This window comes from Gobio gobio, assembly GCF_949357685.1.
Source record: "Gobio gobio genome assembly, chromosome: 25".
NCBI classification, from domain to species: domain Eukaryota; kingdom Metazoa; phylum Chordata; class Actinopteri; order Cypriniformes; family Gobionidae; genus Gobio; species Gobio gobio.
Window position 1 is genome coordinate 20,040,038 of NC_137121.1, and position 23,291 is coordinate 20,063,328.

The window sequence follows — 23,291 nt, forward strand, 5'->3', positions numbered from 1 at the left end:
GGATGACATTATGAAAAAGCTAGCTAATGTTATGTCTGTTATGATCAAAGACACAAGAGGAACCTGCACATGTCTGCTAGAAACAAATCACGCAAAGACCATTGAAGAAGTCACCGTGACATTTCCCACGAGCTTCAACAGAACCTGAGATGCCTTCAGGACTGTCTGAGCGACCAGTGCCAGCAGAGTGTTTGTTTGGACAAAAAAATGTGTGTGTGTGTGTGTGTGTGTGTGTGTGTGTGTGTGTGTGTGTGTGTGTGTGTGTGTGTGTGTGTGTGTGTGTGTGTGTGAACTGTGAAGGTGAAGCAGGACTCGGCCAGAGGCAGATATTGCAGTCGTGTTTGCTTTGTTGTGGTGCATTACATTTCAAAAGTGCTTGAACGATTTATCCTTTTCATGTGACACATCATTTTACCTGAAATAGTCATTAATTATCATTTAATATTAAATATGAATAAAAGGTATTTAAATGTTAATTATTAATAATTATTGAATTATAATTATTATTTAATATGAATTATATTACAATTTATAGGATACACACACTATACAAAAGTTGCTGAACTATGTGATAGATATTATGCAGTATGTGACACGTTTTTTTAAAAACCTGAAATATATAGCCTACATACATTTGTCATTACAGAAACTTTATAATAAAATCTAAAACCACAACATTTTTATGTTGACACTATGTAAGGGCACTATAATGTTGAAAAATAACTAATTCGTGTGTAAAATATGAAATAAAATGATTCAATCATTTCCAAAATAACCCTGATTTTAATCAAAATCAAACACGCCGCTCTTTCGGGAGAGCCAATCAACGCTCCCAAAATCTCCGTGATCCCGCCTCCCACATTCCCTCACTATCATCATGTGATCATGTGACAACATCACAACAAAGATGTCTGCCTGCTTTTCGGTGCGGTAAATTGTTTTATCGTTCCTCAAATATATCAAAAGGGTGTGTGCATTTACGTCAAACTACTGCGAAGTTGGCATCAGATGAAGACTTTTTTTTACTAGTCAACTAGTCAGATTGTGAATATTTTTCCACGTAAGCGATTTTACTTATATCTATCAGTTCATTATTGATTTGATTCCTTAGTAACGCTTATATCTTGTGTTTTGTGAAAAGCGTCATCATGGAGCCCACCGCATCGGGAATATTCTGTAACAGGATGCTCAGCATGGTGAACTCTGAGGATGTGAACGCCATCATTCAAGCTCAGAGACATATGTGGGTTTCCCTATCTAGTGAGTGACCTAACTAGGCAGCATGTTCTAGGTTTTTAACCTGATTTTGCTGCATGTCTTCCAGGCTGGACCGTTTTGAGAAGACCAATGAGATGCTAATCAACTTCAATGGACTGTCCAATGTGCGCTTACAACAGATGAATGAACACTTTCTAATGCACACCCGTACATTAATAGAGATGAAGAAAGACTTGGACAGCATCTTCAGACGAATAAGGTATTATATCCATAACGTAACTATAGGGTGCATTAGGGTAATGTGGGACGCCTAAGATCTGATGTGCACATTTCTTGTTCCATTACAAGCAAGCTTATGATATTATGATACATTAATACATTCTAGCTGGGTTGTCCTCATAAAAGTTTGGGCAAATTGTAGACATTTAAAAGTGCAAACATTGTCTGAAAATATTATTTTACATGTTTATTTAAATAATATAAACGGTGTAACGCCATTTCCTAACACGATTTTGTGTTTCCTCAGGACTTTAAAAGGCAAGGTTGGGAAACAATATCCAGAGGCCTTTAGCAGTAAGTTATTATGCAGTATTTTATATTGGGATACACTACAATTAAAACTGTGGTGATAATTATTTTCTGGATAACTGTGTTATGGAAGATAACTGATATATCATTTTGTCAAAGTAATTAAATAAGTAAAACGCAATGTTTTTGTCCATGTTAAACAGTGTTTGAATGTCTAGGAAAACACTCATCAAGTTCAATCTTAAATCTTATAAATAAATTAAAAACCGTGTTTGCAATCTAGCATTATTTCTATAATTTACAGCTAAATTATGACAAAAATAATCTAAAACCCTAAAGAAAGAAAGAAATGAACATCCACAATTAATATCAAATATTTACTGATATACAAAATTAAAATCACTAATGTACATTAAAGTAATATTTTAATAAATTAATAATTTTATTCAGCAAGTAAGCATTCAAGTAATCGAAAGTGACAGTAAAGACTTTTATAATAATACAAAAGATTTATATTTCAAATAAATGCTGTTTGAACTTTCTATTCATCAAAGAATCCTGAAAAATCCACAATAATCTTAAGCAGCACAACTGTTTTCAACATTGATAATAATTAATAAATGCTTTTTGAGTAGCAAATTTGCATATTAGAATGATTTCTGAAGGATCATGTGACACTGAAGGCTGGAGGTATGATGCTGAGAATTCACACAGTAATATGAGCCATTTTATAAGTGTCATTTTAAAATGTATTAAATAGAAAACAGCTATTTTAAATTGTGACAATATTTCACAATATTACTGTTTTTACTGTATGTTTGATCTTCCAAGTTCCCCAAGCATTTGAATGGCAGTGTATAATATAAATATTTAGTGCATTTCTAATTTTGTACTAGTTTTGCTCATGTTGTGTAATCAAACCATTTTGTTTCCAAAAGACGTCAATGAATGTTCCAACCTGGAGGAAGATGATGATGAGTTTGACCCCATCCCTCCCAGTGTGGCCACCACCATCACCACCACTGCAACGTCCGAGCAGAGCACAGAGTCATGTGACACGAGCCCTGATGTGATATCACCCACCATTAGCTGCTGTTCTGAAGACCCCTCTCAAGAGAACACCGGCACTCCAACCTCTGACAGTCATGAACCGGCAGTGTTACGGGACGAGGGTCCCGATTCAGCTGACATTTAAACTTCTAATATGGTGTTTATTACATCCAGATGCCGCTTAATGATGCAAGTCTACAGCTTAATGTTTACTATGTGAAATTGTGCTACTAATTTTGTGTTGTTTTCTGTTTTCTGTTACAACTTTACATATATTTAAATGACTGCTGTGGTAATGACCTAGACAATTAATGCAAACAATTTTTTGCAGATAAAAATTAAAATGATACAATTAAATACAGACGTTTACCTGGTGTTGTGTAATATTTCATGTTCAAAACCGTATTAGTTATTATTTAGCATTACTTTTTGGACTGTCATGTCCAAAATGTCTGTCATGAATAAAAGCTTTGTCACAGTATGCAAGGTGATTTTGTTTTAATTAGGATTTAATCTAAATTCGGAATAGTCTGCTAATCTTGTTATTTCTAAAACACTATATTAGAAAGCGCCCACTTCTCCCCGTGTTTTTTATTACAGTAAAATGACTACATTTCCCAAAATTCACCGGACCGGAAGCTCGCGACTACAACACATCGCCGTCACTCTCTTCCGAGTCCTCTACGTTTCTGTCCGTTATTTCATGAAGCGCGTAATGTAAAAGAGGATTATTTGGTTGTAAATTGTGTAAAAGGAACACAATGAGCCACTCAAAATAGCATTTCAAGGTAGGTAGAGAACGAAGTAAGTAAAATGGCAATCTAGATAAGTGCACGGCTAGCAGCGGCTAGCAGTAACCATAGACAACTGAGCATTCACAGACAAATTGTTCAAATAAATTCACTTTAAAAGATGTTTACTATCAAAACAGGTCTAAGGTCTACTTATTTGTATTTAAACTTTTCACATATTTAGCATTGCGTGCTAATAACATAAAGTTAATGTAGGTGCTCATAAGTGTGTGTGAACTCGTCTTGATGTACATATGATGGACTACAGGCTAAATTCATGAGGAAGACAACAGCAAACTGTTGTGACGATGAGGAGGCTGAACAAAAAGAAAGCTCTGAACTTTGTGAAGGAGTTGGATGCTTTTCCCAAGGTTCCTGAGAGTTATGTGGAGACAACAGCCAGTGGAGGAACTGGTGAGATGAGCTGAGATTTCATTTGTCCAAATGATGGTTGGTTTAAAGAGACTATATAAATATGCGTGTGTGTATGTGTATCAGTGTTATTTTAATTGTTAGTATATATAGTTAGTATAATTAGTAGTATAGTATATACTAGGAGTATAATATATAGTTAGTACGATTTAGATAGATAGATAGATACTTTTTCTTTTCTGACTGTTGTCAAATATTACTACTGTGATACTGAATTGAAACATAAAGCAAATGAAATTGTGTTTTTTTTCTTCTTCTCAGTGACTGTGTTGGCCTTCACGGCCATGGCACTCTTGGCCTTCTTTGAGTTCTTTGTGTATCGGGACACATGGATGAATTATGAGTATGAAGTGGATAAGGATTTTACTAGGTGACTCACTAACATAACTGTAAATTGTTATTTTGTATCTACATATAATACTGTAAGATGTGCATTGAAAACACTAACATTTCGTTTTTTCTTCTTGCAGCAAACTACGAATTAATATTGATATCACAGTTGCCATGAGATGCCAATGTAAGTACATCTTACTTTAGTAATGTGTTGTATGACTTGCAGCATAGGTTTATCAATAATCTTTTTTTTTCTCCAGTTGTTGGTGCAGATGTATTGGATCTCGCTGAGACGATGGTGGCATCTGACGGCCTGCAGTATGAACCCGTGAGTATCTGAATGTTACTCATTTCCTAGTATATTTTATAGTTGTGCCATAATATGTTTACAATTCTTTCGCAGGTTGTTTTTGACCTTTCTCCTCAGCAGAGAATCTGGCACAGGTAAATCACTTTTCGTTTGTTTATAACACTCATGCTTTTTAACCTCCAAATTGATTCCTGTCACCTGTGAGTCTGTGACATTAGGACATAACTGTAATGTTATGTGTTTGTTAACATAAAGATGTAATTATAAAAAGAAAAATCTTTTTTTGTCCCTCAGAACACTTTTGCTCATTCAGGACCGTCTGCGTGAGGAACATTCACTCCAGGATGTTCTGTTCAAGAATGTCATGAAAGGCGCCCCCACTGCTCTACCACCCAGGTCAGAACACATGACACCTGAATGAGAACGTATTACACTACATATCAGCATGAAGCGGAAGCTTTGAGTCTTTTATTCCCTATTGCGATTTGTTTTCGAGTTAATTGGATGGTTGTGGTTTGCTATTGGTCGACCTCATGTGAGTGACAGATTGTCCCGCCCTCGTGCAAATAAACACCATCAGAGAAGAGATGATGCTGCAAGAGGGAGGGGAAGCTATTTTGATTAAAGATTATGAAGACACATGGATAAAAAATATATATATTCATGGATAAATCATTTATAATAAATACTACAATCTTCCATAAAAATAAGAAAAGTCAGTTTTGATTTCATGGGGACTTTAAGGAGTGTGTCATTTTTTGTTGAACATTTAGGGAAGATGACCCCACACAGCCTCTAAATGCCTGCCGGATTCATGGACATCTCTATGTCAATAAAGTAGCAGGAAATTTCCACATCACTGTTGGCAAGTATGTTTCGTTTCATTCTGTTTTTTGCATCCAATTACATTTTGACTCACTAAAAGTTGTTTTTAAGTACTGCAAACGTAATTGCAAAGTTTAAATGTAAGTCAGTTGAAGAGTCCATGTGATCGTTGAAGTCAGATGATGTACACCTTTGAATGAGACTGAATATCATCCGCTGTCTGTGTATTTCCTTATTTTATGTTCATTTCAGGGCCATCCCACACCCTCGAGGTCATGCTCATCTAGCAGCCCTGGTCAGCCATGAAAGTAAGCTGAAGAGCTTCTTTAGACCTTAACAAAGTGTGTTTATAGCCATGTTCTAGAAAAGTGGGTTTTGGTGCTACAGATTTGATCTGAATGGCTCATTCTATGCAAAACGTATCTAGTGCTTTTGCATTCAGACTAGAAGGCAACATCTGTTCCACTAAAAAAGGAAATGGTACAAAATGTCCAAAAGGTCAGTTTGATAATAAGGACTGTTTTTTTTTTTTTAGCATACAACTTCTCCCATCGGATAGACCATCTGTCTTTTGGAGAGGAAATACCGGGCATATTAAATCCACTGGATGGCACAGAAAAAGTGTCCACAGATCGTAAGTGATTGTAACTTTTATCAAAAATTTCAGGAAAAAAGTGTATATATATATATTTATATATATATATATATTTATATATATATATATATATATATATTTATATATATATATATATATATATATATATATATATATATATATATATATATATATATATATATATATATATATATATATATATATATATATATATATATATATATATATATATATATATATATATATATATATATATATATATATATATATATATATATATATATATATATTAGTGCTGGGCAAATTTACGCGTTAACGCGGGCGATACATTTTTTCAGTTTAACGTATTAAAAATATTTAACGCAATTAATGTCTGTTTTTATGTTCATTTTTGCCCAGCGTTACATAATGATTGATTACGCTCATATTCATGTAAATTATTTTAAACAATCTAAGCGCAACAAGACACAAGAGAACGCGCTGTATGTCAATGTCCTGTCTGTGTGGGTGCGTCTCACAGCTCCCTAGTTCAGTAGTCAGGGCACTGATCAGGGAGTCGGCCACATTCATGTACACGATATACTGATTCACCACCTAGGGAGCTAATTGAGGGACATCCTGACACACAGGCAGTCTCGTGCACACATCGAGTTCTTTTTCGCTCTTGAACAAAAAATAACAAAAACACAAGAGAATTTTGCCAAAATGCCAGTTTTGTCGAGTATTCTCATTATAGGAGTCTTAAATGAGTTAAATAACGTCTTAAATGAACTTGAGAAAATGAGATGTGTGTGACAGCGCGTTGGCCGATCTTAAAGTGACAGCAGCACTGATGATATCTGTCATTAATGTTCATCAAAGAACAACGGGAACAGAGAAGTGTAGCTTTAATGATGATTAATCTATATTTCATTTATCATTTATGCAGTTAAGAAAGGCGCTGATAACTTTATTCAATTTCTGTGTAGACTATGTCTAACAGGGAAGGCCACTGGTAAATAACATTTATTATAATGGTTTTATGTAAAGATTGTTGTAAGTTCACTTAAATTAAATGTTTTTTTTTTAAAGTCTAATAAATGTTGAAATTGGTAGCTTTCAGTTATACTGTAATGTCATTAATGTTTCATAGAGACTTCATTCATAAAAAGATGCCATCACAACACACATTTAAAATATACTGTCTTTAAATTGTTTCTTCATTCATTTGGAGAGTAACTGAAATTACTACAACATAAAAAACTCCAAAAATATTAAAAACTCCAATGTTATTTTTAATTGCGATTTAATCATGATTAATTACAGAAAAATGTGATTAATTAGTAAAAAAAGTATCGATTCACAGCATATATATATATATAATATTTTAACATTTTTGTAATTCAATGAAATGTTTATACAAATTGTATTATCAGCATGTAACATGTATGTGTGTATGTATATAAAGTCATAATACACACACACACATACACACACACACATACACACACACACACACACACACACACACACACACACACATATATATATATATCATATGAAGTCATAATGTTATGCCTGATCGGTGTGTATATATAACATATTTTATCACCATAAATATTTATCTATATGAGTGACTATATAAATTATACATAACATTTCTATTTATATAAATTTATCAATTTAAACAAATATAGTAATTATACAGGAGTCCAGAAATTTTTCTAATTCAATATATTTTTTCCCTTAAATTATTATCAGATAACCCTGTTTTTGTTTTGTTTTGCTAGATAATCAGATGTTCCAGTACTTCATTACCATTGTTCCCACAAAACTGCAGACATACAAGTTGTCAGCGGACACACACCAGTACTCAGTCACTGAACGGGTACAGACGGCTTTAAAATTCCAAAAAATATATTCATAACCATCTGTTGTTTTAATTAAAGTTTCATATCAAACTGACACGATTTGCTACATTTTACAAAGTTGAATTTTAAAAAGTTATGTTTGTAAAGTACATCGTGTATGCATGATTGGCTAAGGATGAACACTGATGCCACATTTGGACCCTTTAGGAGCGTGTGATAAACCACGCAGCGGGGAGTCATGGGGTTTCTGGGATCTTTATGAAGTATGACATCAGCTCTCTGATGGTAAAGGTGACTGAGCAGCACATGCCCCTGTGGCAGTTCCTCGTGCGGCTCTGTGGCATCATAGGAGGCATTTTCTCAACTACAGGTAAATGGAGAGGAAATCTGCTAATCAAAAATATCTCATTTGAAATGATTGAGTGATCATGATTTGTTTCTGCAGGCATGCTACATAGTCTGGTCGGCTTCTGCGTAGACGTGGTCTGCTGTCGTTTTAAACTGGGGGTTTACAAGCCGAAGACTGTAAGTAGTAGTTAGGGCTTTTTTATGAATCCTTTTTCAATAGTTTTGGATCTGAGCTTTGACATTCTTGTTGTCTTTTGTCTTTAGATAAGTGTTTTTGATGGCCACGTGAACAGCCTGACGCCGCTTCTTTCTGAGAATGGCGAACACTAGCTGGGCTCTCCTCCTTGCCACATTTAAAGATCAATTCAGTCACTATTCAATCTGAAACACGACTGTAACTTCCAGGATTCAGTTAATACATCATATTGAGGTTGACTGTCATTTGTGTTACTGTAAAGAGCCATCTGCACTGACACTATAATAATAACTATTACACTGGTATAAATTCATAAATCAGTAGTTTGCACTTCCCCAGAAAATTTTGATGGGTGCAAAAATGTATACATTTATATATATATATATTGCACTCATTAAAACATCTTTTCTTTTTAAATGTTTCTAAATGCAGGCATTTAAATTATTTAATCATCTTTGATTACATGAAATACTCCCTTTTAAAAAGTGCAGGTCCAGAATATCAGACAATTTAGTCTTAGGCGAAGTGGCTTTTAATACAACCCTAATATATGAAGTAGCATCAGGAACATTTCAGACACGGCCCATTCAAGACAGTATTAGCATCTGGTTGGGATGTTTGTAATGATTGTCCCCAGCCAGAGCCGGGATCTCCACCTCAGGAAGGACTGATTATTTTCTGCTCATGTGCATTTCAAGAGATTGTGTTTGATATTATTGATACTGATAAATGCAAGTAATACAATCATGATTGTATTTGGTTATATGACTAAATTATATAAGTGTATTGTAGTGTGACATAATTAATTTAAAGCATACTGAACATTCTTTCTGATGTACCGTATATCATTTCCCACATTACTTTTGCATGATTAGAGATTGTTGTGCCAAAGCCTTTTCTAGTTCCATTAGGGTCCCTGCTGTAACGGTTCAATAGGAAAAGGATTTGTAGTCCCTTTTTAAAAGTCTGGAGACAAATTAGTCACGTATAACATCCTGTTGGTGTATTTTGCTTCGTTTATGAATTTTAACATGACATTCCCCAGGATTGAGATGTTTTCTTGCGTGATTATTCAGCGCGTCTCCCGAGAGTCCAAATAAAAACACTTTCTTATGCACCTGCACACCTGTGATATCTGAGTGTCGCCACCGTTTCGCCTCCGTCTCCTGAGCAGCAAAATAAAATCTTTATATATATATATATATATATATATAAACATAGTTTGTTTTCAGACACTAGGGTGTAAATGCTTACATTAGGCGCCTCTTGAAGGACCAGTCACTTAAAGCCTGAGGTTAGTTGTTTTTTAATTAAAAATAATAAATATACAATTTATTTTTGCATGTAATTTAACATTCTCATTTGTTCTTTGTTGATGCTTTCTTACCCAAAAGACCCAAGAAAGTGCAAGTGTGCAAATGACAATTACCAGAGCAGCTGGTTTAGCGTTACCAGCAGATCACATAGAAATCATAACTAGATTTTCTGAAGGCAGAGCTTGCAATAAAAAAATTGATTTTTTATTTCAAACCCAACTGACTTTCTTTGTACTGGGCAACACAAAGGAGCAATTTTGAAGAATGTTCAGCCGTTTTCTACACAATAATAGTTGTTAGTTCATCGTAATTCATTAAAAAACTGTCAAGCTCCCAAAAAAATAATAAAAGTGGTTATTATGACGACTCTTTAACAACTTTTATGGTGCGTTTTGAAGGTTGAAAGCTCCAGTCCCCATGAAAAAGAGCAACCGGAACATTCTTCAGATCATCTTCTTTTAAGTTGCACATAAGAAAACAAGCCAGTCATGTGGGTGAGTAAGTAATTAAAGGGATAGTTCACCAAAACATTTAAATTCTGTCATTAAACGCTCACACTCATGTCGTTCCAAACCTGCAAGACCTTCGTTCATCTTTGGAACACAAGTTAAGATATTTTTTTATGAAATCCGAGAGCTCTCTGACCCCTCCATACACAGAAATGTACTTACCACTTTCAAGGCCTAGAAAGATAATAAATAACGACTTTATTCAACTATTTCTTCTCGTCTGTGTCAGTTTCCTGCAGTTTACCTGGGCTAGCTCCTGCATCAGCATCACAGCTCACGTGAACGGCTTCGGCCAATGGTAAGCCAGCGTTCTGGTAGCTCTAGAAAGCACTACACTGTATTTACTACCTCAACAGCGTAGGAGACTAGGAGAATTTGTTGAATTAAGCCGTTATTTTTGTTTAGTTAGTTTTTTTGCGCACAAAAAGTATTCTCGACGCTTCATGAACCACTTTAATCACATCATGGATGTCTTTCCGACTTTTATGGGCCTTGAAAGTGGTCGTTGTGTCGCTGTCTATGGAGGGGTCAGAGAGCTCTCGGATCGAGGGTGAGTAATTCATGACAGAAATTTGCATTTTTTGGTGAACTAATAACCCTTTAAGTATCTCTTAAATCTGTAACAAACCTTTTGTGTGACTTTAGGCTTCAATTATGTGAAAAAAATCTCTCGAACAAGCTCAAAAGCATCATCATCTTCGCTAGGTTTCTCCAAAGTTCCTGGAGCATCAGGAGAAGGTTTCAAATGGCAGTCTCGTTTTGTACTGGTACTTTCTTCCATGCAGTGTCCATATGGCACAGTCTCTTGCTCGGCAATATTTGAAACGCAGGTCCTGTCTTGTACATCTGAGTCAGACGTGTCTTCATCTGTCTCCGGAATGATCTTTACCTCCTCCTGGGATTGCATCGCATCTCTAGCACATAACTACGTTTGATAAGAAAAATAATAATAGGTCTGTGTCAGTGTGTCATAAATAATTCATTTATGAGAATCAAAATCCATTTACCTTATCATCCTTCAAAATGCCGAGCGCTGTTTCCACGAGCTCCCTCTCGTTCATCCAATACGTGACGACCCTGAGAAAGACATCGTTGGGCAAAAACAATTTTTCATTAAACGTCCGTTCCCATTATTTTAGAAGTGATAGTTTTAAAGGAGTTTCTACCTTCGTCGGTTCTTCAGTCTCTGTTTTGTGGTTTCGTGTGATTTCTTCTTTTCAGCTTCTGTTTTTTTACTGCATTTAACGTCAGATTTCACCATCCAGAGTGGAAGGTTTCGGGGCTTTTCCGACATTAGTGTAGTTTAGTACCGAACCAGCCAAAAAGAACATTGTTTTTAATCTCTTCATTGACTGTTTTTAAGATATGTTGTATGCGCCACCTTGTGGATTGGAGAACAACATAGCCTTCCGTTATTTTAAAGGCACACTATGTAAGATTTTTGGATTAAAATACCCAACAACCACTAGAACAATGTTATATATTTTGTTGACTTGTGTACTTACATTATCACAAATGTTTCCAAGAATGTTTAAATCCAGAGAAATAAGCCATTTTAACCTGGACACGGACCGTGTGTCGTGCGTCACCTATCAATGACATCATACCCGTGAAACAATAATTTAAAATCTAAGGGGTCTCCAAGTGTCTGACAAAAAAAAGTTTGGGAATCCTTGCATTACATGAACAAACAATAATAAACAGCAATGACATAACTCACTCAATGTTTTCCAGGTTTGAAACATTTTGTCCAGGTGAAGGTCATTGGATATGATTAAGACACAGTGTTAGGCAGCTATATATCAGCAGTGTTTAGAAACTTTATTAAAATGTATAAAATAAAAATTTAAGACTAAAAAGAATTAGGGTGAATCAATAAATTATGAATAATTTATTGTCATTGTGTGAATATGTAATCCTGTAATCCATAAAAAAGTAAGTGTAATCTGATTATGAGCATTTTACATAATATAATCGAATTACTAATTTCTAATTAAGTAGGCTACTACATTTTTGGAATCTGATTGTGTAATCCATATTAGGCCTACATGTAATCAGTTACTTACACACACGCACGCACACACACAAATATAAACGTGTGTATGTATGTATGTATGTATATATATATATATATATATATATATATATATATATATATATATATATATATATATATATATATATATATAAAATGGCTGTCAAACGAATAATCGATTAATCACATCCAAAATATAAGTTTGTGTTTACATAATATATGTGTGTAATTATTATACAAATACACACAAATACATGTATATATTTAAGAAAAAAATGATATTTATATATAAAATATTTAATATGTATAGTATATATACTGTCACGTCACATTAAAGAGCGTCAAAACAGCATTTATCATTTAAATTTCGTGATAAAATGGACAGAAGACTTAATATGTTTGTGTGGGAACTCGGATTGAAGTATGTTCCGCGTGTAAAACAAGCCGACTGTTAACTGTTAAAGATTGCATTAGGTACACACGTGCACCGTACCGGAAGTCCTGTACCGAAACAGTTCGGTACGAATACGTGTACCGTCACACCCCTACTTTCAGTAAGATGAGCGCTCACACAATCAGACATGAGTATAATCAGAACTATAAAAGAACTTTAGACCTTGTCAGAGTTTATTTAACAGTATATCAGAATATCATACAGGTAAACAAGATTTTAGCAAAATTTATTATATCCGTACTGTTGCATTTCATAAAAATATTTGATCACTTAGTCTTTGAAACTATCAATAATACATTAAACCATATTTATAGGAGTACAGCTGTACAAGGTAAATACACATCTAACACTAGACAGTAATATTGATCTGAATGGGCCCTGGTACGTGCCATCTTTCACAGATTCAATATTTTCCTCAGTAATATAAAATGTTTTTTTTCTTTGTCTTATTTTCACAGCAGGCAGGATACAGCTTCAAACAGTAAAAGCTATGAGCTGTGCAATAAATGCATCCACTTTTTCCTTCACCGTTTCTCGCTGTCTGTCTCTCCATGTAAACAGCAGTTTATTCTAGCACACTGCACCCAGTGGTGGAATCAATGGAGACTACAAATATGTGCTAGCTACAAAACCATCAGGGAGATATGAACAGGGAGCATTTTATTGTGGCACACATTACTAATATACACTATCTTGTTTCCACTGCAAAAAAAAACAAAAAAAACAAACAAAACAAAACATTATGAATCATTCTTTTCCTCTTTTCCATCAAAAAACAAACTAACATATAAACATCCTTAAAACAAGATGAATCTACTTGATATTGTATATCTTGAAATACGTTTTTCAAGCATAAATGTAACCAAATTTAGTGAGGTTTGTGCTTAAAACAATAAAAATAATTCAAGATACACTCTAAAAAATGTTTTTAAATGGTGTATATATGAATTACATTTATTTAAAGCTGCAGTCCGTAACTTTTTGCGCTCCAGCGGATGCATCTTGCGGAAGAACATTGCAGCCGGAGCTACTTCTCTCTGTTTATGTCTATGGCGAGTCACGCAGGGACTGTGCTCCTCCGCAGCGGTTCCTCCCTGACCGGCCGGAAATAGTCCCAATATAAACACTTATTATAAGTGTACCATAATGATTCAGGGCAAGACAAAAACACGGTTTGGAAAATGGATTCATGTTGTACATTCTCATTATGTCATTTTTGTAAAAGACAAAAATTTTGTCTTGAAGACAAAAAAGTTACGGACATTAGCTTTAAATAATAAATTTAATTGATAACTTCTGTAAAAATAAAAAAATAATTTTGGTAACTGACAAAGCAACTACATCTATTTTGGCAAAAATATATGTAGCTGAACACAATCAGAGTTATATTAAATCATATCCTGGTTCTTCACAGTTTTGTAATGGGACAGAAGACTGATGAGTTTTTGAAGCTCCAAAAAGTGAATCCATCCATCATAAAAGTTGGCCTTCTGAAGCGAAAACTTTTCGGGTCAGAGGTCACCCTTCCATCGGAACTCGACTCTCTTGTGAGCCCGTTGCCGGAAGCCAGTGATTATAGAATATAAAGTTTTAAAATATGGATATTTTTACAAAAACCCATCACTTTGCTTTAGAAGCTTCTATCAACCCACTGGAGTTGTATAGATTACTTTTATGATGGATGGAGCTTCCGCTATTCAATGCCATTACAAAACTGGGAAGAGCCAGGATATTATTTAATATAACTCTGATTGTGTGCGGCTGAAAGAAGAAAGCCATATACACCTAGGATGAGCTTGAGGGTGAGTAAATCATGGGATCATTTTCATTTCTCAACTCTTCTTTTCACTTGTTTTAAGGATGTTTAGAAAATGTTACAGGAAAACGAGAGACAAAATACTGATTAAGACTTTTTTTTTTTTGCAGGGATGAGAAGTAGGAATGTGATAAGCTGAAATTGATATGCAACGTTTTCAATGCATCTCTGGACGCAGTTTCAGGATATTCTGCAGTTCAAGAAACCACTCGAAAATCTGGAATTACATTCCACATACCTCAAAAACAATTGAATTGGCACAGTTATCAGCCTGTGATCAGAATGACAGGTGCTGAGCAGCATAAGACCATTTCACAATTAAATGAATACAAAAAGAGGTGAAACACTGCATGGCATCGAACCTTCCCTCCGCACTGTGCGATTCAAATACTGTAAATGTTTCTGTTGATCACTATCACCTTATGAAACGCATTAACACACAGTCTCCTTCATCTAATGAAAAGGTCAGAATGATTGAGGTTTGGATAAAACTGTGTCTGCCGCAACAAACACAAAATCTTGATATATTATCTCCTTATTTTCTCATAACGCTTTCCACATGTGCCAGATCAGAATTTTTGATCTTTATACATTTTTCACTAACAAAACATTTTTACAACATCAGAAAAAAATTGGCAAAGTTTGTCACCGTTAAACCAAAGGTGAAAACAAAAGCTCAGCTTTTAAGATGTTTCTATTTTTTATGTAAAATGCATATTTCATACTGCTCTTTGTCCTGCCAGTAAGGCACTCTGCCCCATACAACTGGGTCCCACCCATTCATGCTAGAGAGACCCTGATCATGCCCAAATCACTTAAAAAGATCCCTTTTCCTCGTCTCGGCTCCCAGCTGAACCTTAACCGTGTCTTAACCAGGTGCGAGTGTCAAGCCATAAACCAAAGGGACTGGAATATAAAGTTCTGGATACTGATTAGACGATAATCATTTTCATCATTTTCATGCTTGATAACCGATAAATGGCAGATATTAAAATTCCATACCATTTTGTTTAAATAAATTAAAAAATAAAACTAAAAATCAATAATGAATTTAGTCATCACAACATTAAAATATACAGTATGAAAAATTAACTTTCATTGTGAGATTTGCTAAAGATCACATTTAACAACGTTATTAAATTATTTATATTTTTTAAGATACATTTTTAGTGCGCGTTAGATGACGGCAAGAGAAATCTAAATGCAAAAACGGGAAATGAGCATGCAAAATGAAATACCAAATATCAACATCGGCCAGGTATCGGTATGGTACCAAAATCTTGCACCAGGAATGTAGAGTAAAAAAATAAATAATTAAATCTTATTGGTCTAAAATCCACATTTATGTGTATGTAGCCCCGCCCATAATTAAATCTTATTGGTCTAAAATCCACTTTTATGTGTATGTAGCCCCGCCCATAATTAAATCTTATTGGTTTAAAATCCACATTTATGTGTATGTAGCCCCGTCCACAATTAAATCTTATTGGTCTAAAATCCACATTTATGTGTATGTAGCCCTGCCCATAATTACATCTTATTGGTCCAAAATCCACATTTACATGTATACAGCCCCACCCATAATTGCATATTATTGGTCTAAAATCCACATTTATGTGTATTTAGCCCCATCCTTAGTTACATTTTAATGGTTCAAAATGGACATTTATGTGTATGTATGTAGCTTCACCCATAATTATATCTTATTGGTCTAAAATCCACATTTACGGGTATGTAGCCCCATCCATAGTTACATTTTAATGGTTCAAAATCCATGTGTTTTCACATTTGGAGTGAACAGGCAAATTATTTGTCTTGTCGCACTTGGTTAAGACACGGTGAAAGACTACATGTCTCCTGGACTCAGACCTAACTGCCCTGAAAAACTCCCTCCTTTTTTAATTATCTCCGCTTATTAGCTCTTATGAACTACAGAGCCATCCGAGACATGGGAATGAGGCTTGTGAGGTGTAAAATGGCACCCCAAATCCACAGTGGTGGCACACAGCACAGGGCCAATGAGGCCGGAATGACGCTCTCAGGCTTCGGAAACATCTGTGGTCCTTCTTCGGTTCAGTTCGCAATGTAACCGAACATTTGGCTGGGTGGGTTCATCGAGAGACTCGACCATACTAATGTAACACATTGTCTTGGGTTCTAAAGGGATACGTCCATGCGGCAGATTTGGCGATTGATATGCATTTACCTCCCATAACTCCCAGCCCGAATGGGTCGGCGTGATACTTTACCTTGTATCTCCATCATGGCGGCCTCCTTTAATATTTACTGTCAGTGTCTATGGTGATGTTTTTTTCCCCATCAGACATAAACGAAACTCAATACTAAAACGTTGAAGTTCTCAACTCAGAAGTTTGTGTGTTTCTTCGGGAATCTCTTTTCATGCTACACATATATTTGCGATATTTGACCCCCAGTATCGCTAGGGGTTCGTTCTGAACATCTTGAAACGATACAAAAAATAAACAACCTCTACATGATGATAAAATAAAGAGAGCTCGGGTCCACAGGACGGAAGAACGAGCCGCTGAAAGTTCGGCTCGTTCCCCTGTGAGAAGTTTCCGCTCTGGATCCAGAATTAAACAGCGAGAGGGCGAGCCACGCGTCTTTGGCTGCCGTTCATCTGGATCGTTCAGAAAAACTAAAAAACAAACTTGGATCAGCAACTATATGAAAAGAAAGTTGGATGCGACAGTCCATTTGAGGTTAATGTGTCTCCATCTGTTCTTAATGTTTTCAACTTATATGATCCATCTTCTCTGTTTTTTAGGCTGTTCAAATCACAGCTCTTACAGGTGGACCGGCCACCCTTTGTTCCACAGGCGAAGCCCCACAAAACTAACCATGAGGGGTGCCGTGATTGGTCCAGACTGTCTCAGAATGCCACAAAGTCCAGGGTTTGAGGCTGGATGAGATGACGGGTGACGGCGAAGGGCGAGTGTCACGCTAGTGGGGTGAGATTACTTCCGACAAGGCAGGGGCGGCTGGAGAGACAGCACTCCAGGAGGCGGCACTGTCTACCAGGAAACACAAAGAACCTGTAAATCACCCGATACACCTGACTGCACATCAAGGTTACTGCCAATGGACACAACAAAAGTGTTGGGGAGGAATGAACTTAAACTTTTTTGTAGCATTTCTAGTAACAAGCTAATTTAGTTTAACAGGTAACATAACAAAATGATACTATCCCTCATCCGTAAGGTTGGTAAGTTTAATTCATTTGAGTGAATTGGTTTATTTGGATGGTTTATGTAAATGATCTTTTATATCTTTTGCATAGTCAAATAATTGATGAAATACTGCATATATCACTGTATTATCAACGTATTACATATATGTAATTTCAATTATAAAAATGTATATAAATAATAAACATACATGCGTATTATGAAGGGCCAAACATGAAATAATTCTAAGACATCTGAATTTATATTTATAGATCCTGAATGAAGTTATTAAAATATAAAAGGAAATCTAAATATATAGTTATAACTATAAATAAATATGAAACCAATATAAAAAATGTAAATAAAAAATATACATGTAAATCCAAATATTTACTAAATCTGAATATAAATATACATACCTTGTATAAATATATGGATACAAATCTAAATATAAATCATGTATTTGTAGTTATAAGTCTGAAAATATAAAAGCAAATCTGAATATGTAGTTCTAATTCTGAATATATCTATGTAAATTTTAATATATCTATGTAAATCTGAATATATACATATATTATAGTGCTGTCAAATCGATTAATCGCATCCATGTTTACATAATATATGTGTGCGTACTGTGTATAATTATGTATATTTGAATACACACACATGCATGTATATATTTAAAAAACATTTGCATGTATATATATATATATATATTTATATTATATATAAATATAACAACATTTTCATATATATATGTTATAATTCCTGAAAATGTAAAATCCTGTAAATATAATGTAAATATATCATTTAAGTATTTAATAATAACTTAATTTTATACTTTTTGTTAATGGGAATGGGAAGCTTGATTGTAGTTTAACTACTTGGTAACACTTTACAATAAGATTGTATTAGTTAGCATTAGTTAATGCATTAGTTAACATGAACTAACCATGAACAACACCTCTGTTCAGCATTAGTTAATCTTTGTTAAAGGGGTACTTCAGCGCTGGGAAGATAAATGTGTATTTAAACTGGGTCATTTATGTAGTAGAAATGTGAAATAATCATTGAATTTGGTGCCTTCTAGACTGAAAAAAGACCAAAAAAAATATTTTTGTCTCATGTGGATGAAAGACAACAACTCCCAGAATGCACTTTCTTCGCTGCCCTAGTGAGGCCACTCCCAAAGCCACGGCTACTGGTTATCACTTGCCCACCGCGACACCGCCCCCACCGCCCCAATATCGTTTTGATATTCATAGTAATAGAATCCTTTCGTTTAGTTAGAGAATAAACACTACAATTAAAAACTGAACGTGTCTTTTCAATAAAGTGTACACAGACGCAGCAGAAGTCAGATTTCATTCATCACGAGAGCGAAGAGCTGAGGTAAGCGCGGCAGTCATTCTCAGCGCGTGTCCAGTCTGGCATGTTTCAGTTCATGCCTATGGAAGCTTAACTTTCAAAGGAATTAATTGAAAAGTTGAAACACTCACTTTGCTCTGAACCGCTCTGTTATTAATGCCCGAGCCGAGCGGCCTTGTGCACATACATTCTGTGAGTGAGATCCCTCTCCTGTGGGCGGGTTGAAAACATGCGGAACAGCTCTGTCTAGTGGCTGTAGTCTCTGGTCAAAAAATCCTCTGATGACGCAAAATGACGATATTTGTGTCATCGGAGGATTTTTTCCAGAAATAAAGTGCATAATTCTCTCGTCTCAGGGGGGCATGAGGGGGAAAAGTAGCATAATTTGAATATACTACCGGGGTTCTACTGATACAAAGCTTAATGCTAAATCGCTGAAGTAACCCTTTTAACGTTAGTTCATAAAAATCCAGCTGTTCATGGTTTGTTCATGTTAGTTCACAGTGCATTAAAAAATGTTAGCAAAATTTTAATAATGCATTAGTAAATGTTGAAATTAACATTAACAAAGATAAATAAATGGTTTATAAGTGCAGTTCATTATTAGTTCATGTTAACTAATGTTAAAGGGATATTTCACCCAAAAATGACAATTCTGTCATTATTTACTCTCCCTCAAGTTGTTACAAACCTGTATGAGTTTCTTTGTTCTGCTGAAAAAAAAAGCAGATAGAGCAACCGTTCACTACCATAGTCATTTTTTCCCCCTACGATGGTAGTCAATGGTTGCTCTATTGGCTTGGTTACAAACATTCTTCTAAATATCATCGTTTGTGTTCAGCAGAACAAAGAAACTCATACAGGTTTGGAACAACTTGAGTAAATGATGACATAATTTTCATTTTTGGGTGAACTATCCCTTTAACCTGTTAACTGTCACCCCCCTTTTTGAAAATATACATGAAGATGCACTATCTAAACTTAAATGGTTGCAATTCAAGAATGCTTTGGAATATAGACATAAGTTTGGTCTCATTTTAAAGAAGACAGTCAGCTGATTATTGCTCAAGTGGAATAAAATCAAATGTACTGTACTAAATATTTTATATTTTATATAAAGTATATATGTTACAAAATAATTTGTACTCTAAAATTACTATCAAATCAAAGCCAAATGTCTAACCAATTTGTGTTCCAAATTTGAAGTTGATATCACAAACATTTAAGTTCCAATGAGATTTTGTTTAGGCGCTGTACCACCGGGTGTCATTGAAATTCAATTGATTTTTTTAAGGCAATCTCCTGTAACAAATGTATACATGTTTGTCCAAATATCATAAAACAATTGGCTGATTTAGAACCGTGAGATTCAGACCTTTCAGACGATATTTGTTTTGTCAAGATTAGAAAAAGTTTTTATTATAACGTTTTTAGAATAAATGTTGTAATATGAAACATGACGACGCCCACTAGGGGAGGAGCCGCTAGACGAATTTAGAGTACCGTTTCCATGGTAACGCAAAATCTGATTTCAAAACGGTTTTCACAGGATGAATCTTGAGTTCGTAAGCTTTCAAATGATATATAGTTTATCAACATTAGATCAGGATAAATATAGGATATAATTGTTTTAAACATGCAGTGGCAAATGGGCCCACCGGTGGGCCAGTGACAGTTAACTAATGAACCTTACTGAAAAGTGTTACCAACTACTTTAATGCTTCTATCAGTGAAAGTAGCTTCCCCAACACTGTCATACATACAAACACATGCACAGTGACACAAGATTACACCCAAACACACTTTGCGACCAATCACAGTCTAGTTAAAAAAAAAAACTCAGACATGCAACGTATGCTAGCGTGCCATTGCAAACCGAAACAGAACAGAAGCAGAGAGAAAATCTACAGTTATAGGAGAAACGCAAGCAGAAAGATGTGCAGGATGCCACGAACCGTGTCTTTAGAGTGTCCCATTATGAAGAAATAGGGTGAGGCTAGAGTGTCGCTTTTCATGCACATGGAAAGGTTGGTAGATACCATTCCTACAGGACAAGAAGTAAAAGACTAAACTACTGCAGTTAGAAAAACAGAGCAGCTGATAGAAGAGAGGAGTTAAGACAACACTGGTTACAGGCTAACAGACGTTTCATCACTAAATGAAAGTTCACTGAAAGGTTTAATAGATATAGTGAGTCATCAAAGGCTTTTAAGCTTTTAACAGAGAGTTTTCAGCTAAAACAAACGGTCAAGACCACAGTGTGCCGCTTGAGCGATTGTTCCCCCGGTGCACTCCAATAAGCACATTTATGAGCATTCACTCTGGATTATTTTGGCCAAAATCAGCAGGTTTTTACTTTTAAAACATGATTATCAATTTGATCAAATCTGAAAAGTTGCTAACGGCTATAAAACCGTTGCTTTTAAGTTGCGATACCCACCATATTCCGGCACCTGTCCCGTGCCCCTCTTCAACAGCAGACGCACTCGACGACCACCGGCCTTGATGAGCTCGATGGCACGGGCGTGACTCATGTCTCTCGTACTCTCGCCGTTAATTTCAATAATCTGATCTCCAACCTGTGGATACGAGGAAAATCAGGAGGAGATATTTTGAGTCAGGATAACCCTAAAGGTGGTTAGTGTATAATAACGAACCAATCAGAATCAAGTATTCTAGAGAGTCGTGTAATAAGTGCATATACACTACCATTCAAAGGTTTGGGGTCGGTACCATTTTTTTATGTCTCTTAGTCTCTTCAGCTCACCAAAGCCGCATTTATTTGACCAAAAATACAGTAAAACAGTAATATTGTGAAATAATATTCCAATTAAAAAGAATATATTTTAAAATGTAATTTATTCCTGTGATCAAAGCTGAATTTTCAGCATCATTACTCCAGTCTCCAGTGTCACATGATCCTTCAGAAATCATTCTATGCTGATTTGCTGCTCAAGGAACATTTATTTTTATTATCAATACTGACAACAGATGTTCTGCTTAATATGCATTATATTTTTGTGGAAGGATGTTGTTTCTTTGATGAAATTTGAACACATTTGACTGAACAAAATTTAATTGAAATATAAATCTTTTGTAAATGTATAAATGTCTTTACTGTCACTTTTGATCATTTTAATATGGAACCCCTAAAGGGAAAGATTAAAAATATTTGTCTCTCTTTTGCTCCCAAATTTTTTTGTTTTTCTTGCAAACGTTAGACTTATTATTTTTCCAGCACCATGTCCCTTTAGGGGCTCTGTAATTTAATGCACCCTTGCTGAATAAAAGTATTAATTTCTTAAAAAACAACAACTTTTGAACGGCAGAATATGCTGCAAGCCAAATATAATTTTACATAAATATGTATATTTTTTACACAGGGTGAAACATTCAAAATAGATCTTAACAGTTTGAGTGTGAGACTCTTATTTGTAAAAGTGCAATTATTTCTTTTCCATCTAACAGTTCTCAGACTGCATGTATCTGAGTTTTCTCACCCTCATTCTGCCGTTGCGGATCGCCGGTCCGTCCTCAGCAAGTCTCAGCACAAACAGGTCCATCTTATATTCCCGTCCTCCGCGGATACTAAAGCCAAATCCCTTCACACTTTTCTCCAGTTCCACAGTGAAATAGTCATAGTCCTAGAAAAATACAAATGAAAAAAAATCAAAAAATCTAAGTGTGGCACGCTGCTTTTCAAGACAACCCCCACATTTGACTTTTATTTAGCTTTTATCCAATTTAAATTTAGTTATATTTAATATTAATTTACATTTATTTACTTATTTCTAAAATGATCAAAATTATATTTAAAATCATTATATGAGATCAAACATAATTTAAATATTTGGATATATACACCAATCAGGCATAACATTATTACATGTGACGTGAATAACACTGATTATCTCTTCATCACGGCACCTGTCAGTGGGTGGGATATATTAGGCAGCAAGTGAACAGTTTGTCCTCAAAGTTTATGTGCTAGAAGCAAGAAAAATGGTCAAGCGTTAGGATTTGAGCGAGTTTGACAAGGGCCAAATTGTGATGGCTAGACGACTGGGTCAGAGCATCTCCAAAACTGCAGCTCTTGTGGAGTGTTCAC

The 23,291-nt window shown here is 35.1% G+C and overlaps 4 protein-coding genes across 4 annotated transcripts in view; 2 read left to right on the top strand and 2 right to left on the bottom strand.

Annotated features, from left to right (window-relative positions):
• Window positions 1–881: 881 nt before the first annotated feature.
• kxd1 (KxDL motif containing 1) lies at window positions 882–3,276 on the top strand. Its single transcript, XM_079809253.1, has 5 exons — window positions 882–1,060; window positions 1,142–1,243; window positions 1,325–1,477; window positions 1,745–1,791; window positions 2,685–3,276. The coding sequence occupies exons 2-5, from the start codon at window positions 1,149–1,151 to the stop codon at window positions 2,939–2,941; spliced, it is 552 nt and encodes a 183-aa protein (XP_079665379.1). The 5' UTR covers window positions 882–1,060; window positions 1,142–1,148; the 3' UTR covers window positions 2,942–3,276.
• Window positions 3,277–3,418: 142 nt separating this feature from the next.
• On the top strand, window positions 3,419–9,630 carry ergic2 (ERGIC and golgi 2). Its single transcript, XM_079809178.1, has 14 exons — window positions 3,419–3,584; window positions 3,856–4,001; window positions 4,281–4,389; window positions 4,490–4,536; window positions 4,613–4,680; window positions 4,756–4,796; window positions 4,957–5,058; window positions 5,436–5,531; window positions 5,740–5,795; window positions 6,023–6,121; window positions 7,873–7,970; window positions 8,161–8,323; window positions 8,399–8,478; window positions 8,566–9,630. The coding sequence occupies exons 2-14, from the start codon at window positions 3,896–3,898 to the stop codon at window positions 8,629–8,631; spliced, it is 1,131 nt and encodes a 376-aa protein (XP_079665304.1). The 5' UTR covers window positions 3,419–3,584; window positions 3,856–3,895; the 3' UTR covers window positions 8,632–9,630.
• Window positions 9,631–9,786: 156 nt separating this feature from the next.
• On the bottom strand, window positions 9,787–11,663 carry LOC307121535 (uncharacterized protein). Its single transcript, XM_079809145.1, has 3 exons — window positions 11,489–11,663; window positions 11,330–11,399; window positions 9,787–11,247 (listed from the first exon to the last, which is right to left on the bottom strand). The coding sequence occupies exons 1-3, from the start codon at window positions 11,614–11,616 to the stop codon at window positions 10,975–10,977; spliced, it is 471 nt and encodes a 156-aa protein (XP_079665271.1). The 5' UTR covers window positions 11,617–11,663; the 3' UTR covers window positions 9,787–10,974.
• Window positions 11,664–12,962: 1,299 nt separating this feature from the next.
• The window catches only part of magi2b (membrane associated guanylate kinase, WW and PDZ domain containing 2b), a 120,772-nt gene continuing 110,443 nt past the window's right edge, over window positions 12,963–23,291 (bottom strand). Inside the window, exons 21-24 of the mRNA XM_079809179.1 lie at window positions 22,684–22,827; window positions 21,624–21,762; window positions 21,139–21,227; window positions 12,963–17,662 (exon numbers count right to left, since the gene is read on the bottom strand). Coding sequence (XP_079665305.1) covers window positions 17,606–17,662; window positions 21,139–21,227; window positions 21,624–21,762; window positions 22,684–22,827 — 429 coding nt within the window. The 3' untranslated portion in view covers window positions 12,963–17,605. The remainder of the gene's footprint in view (window positions 17,663–21,138; window positions 21,228–21,623; window positions 21,763–22,683; window positions 22,828–23,291) is intronic.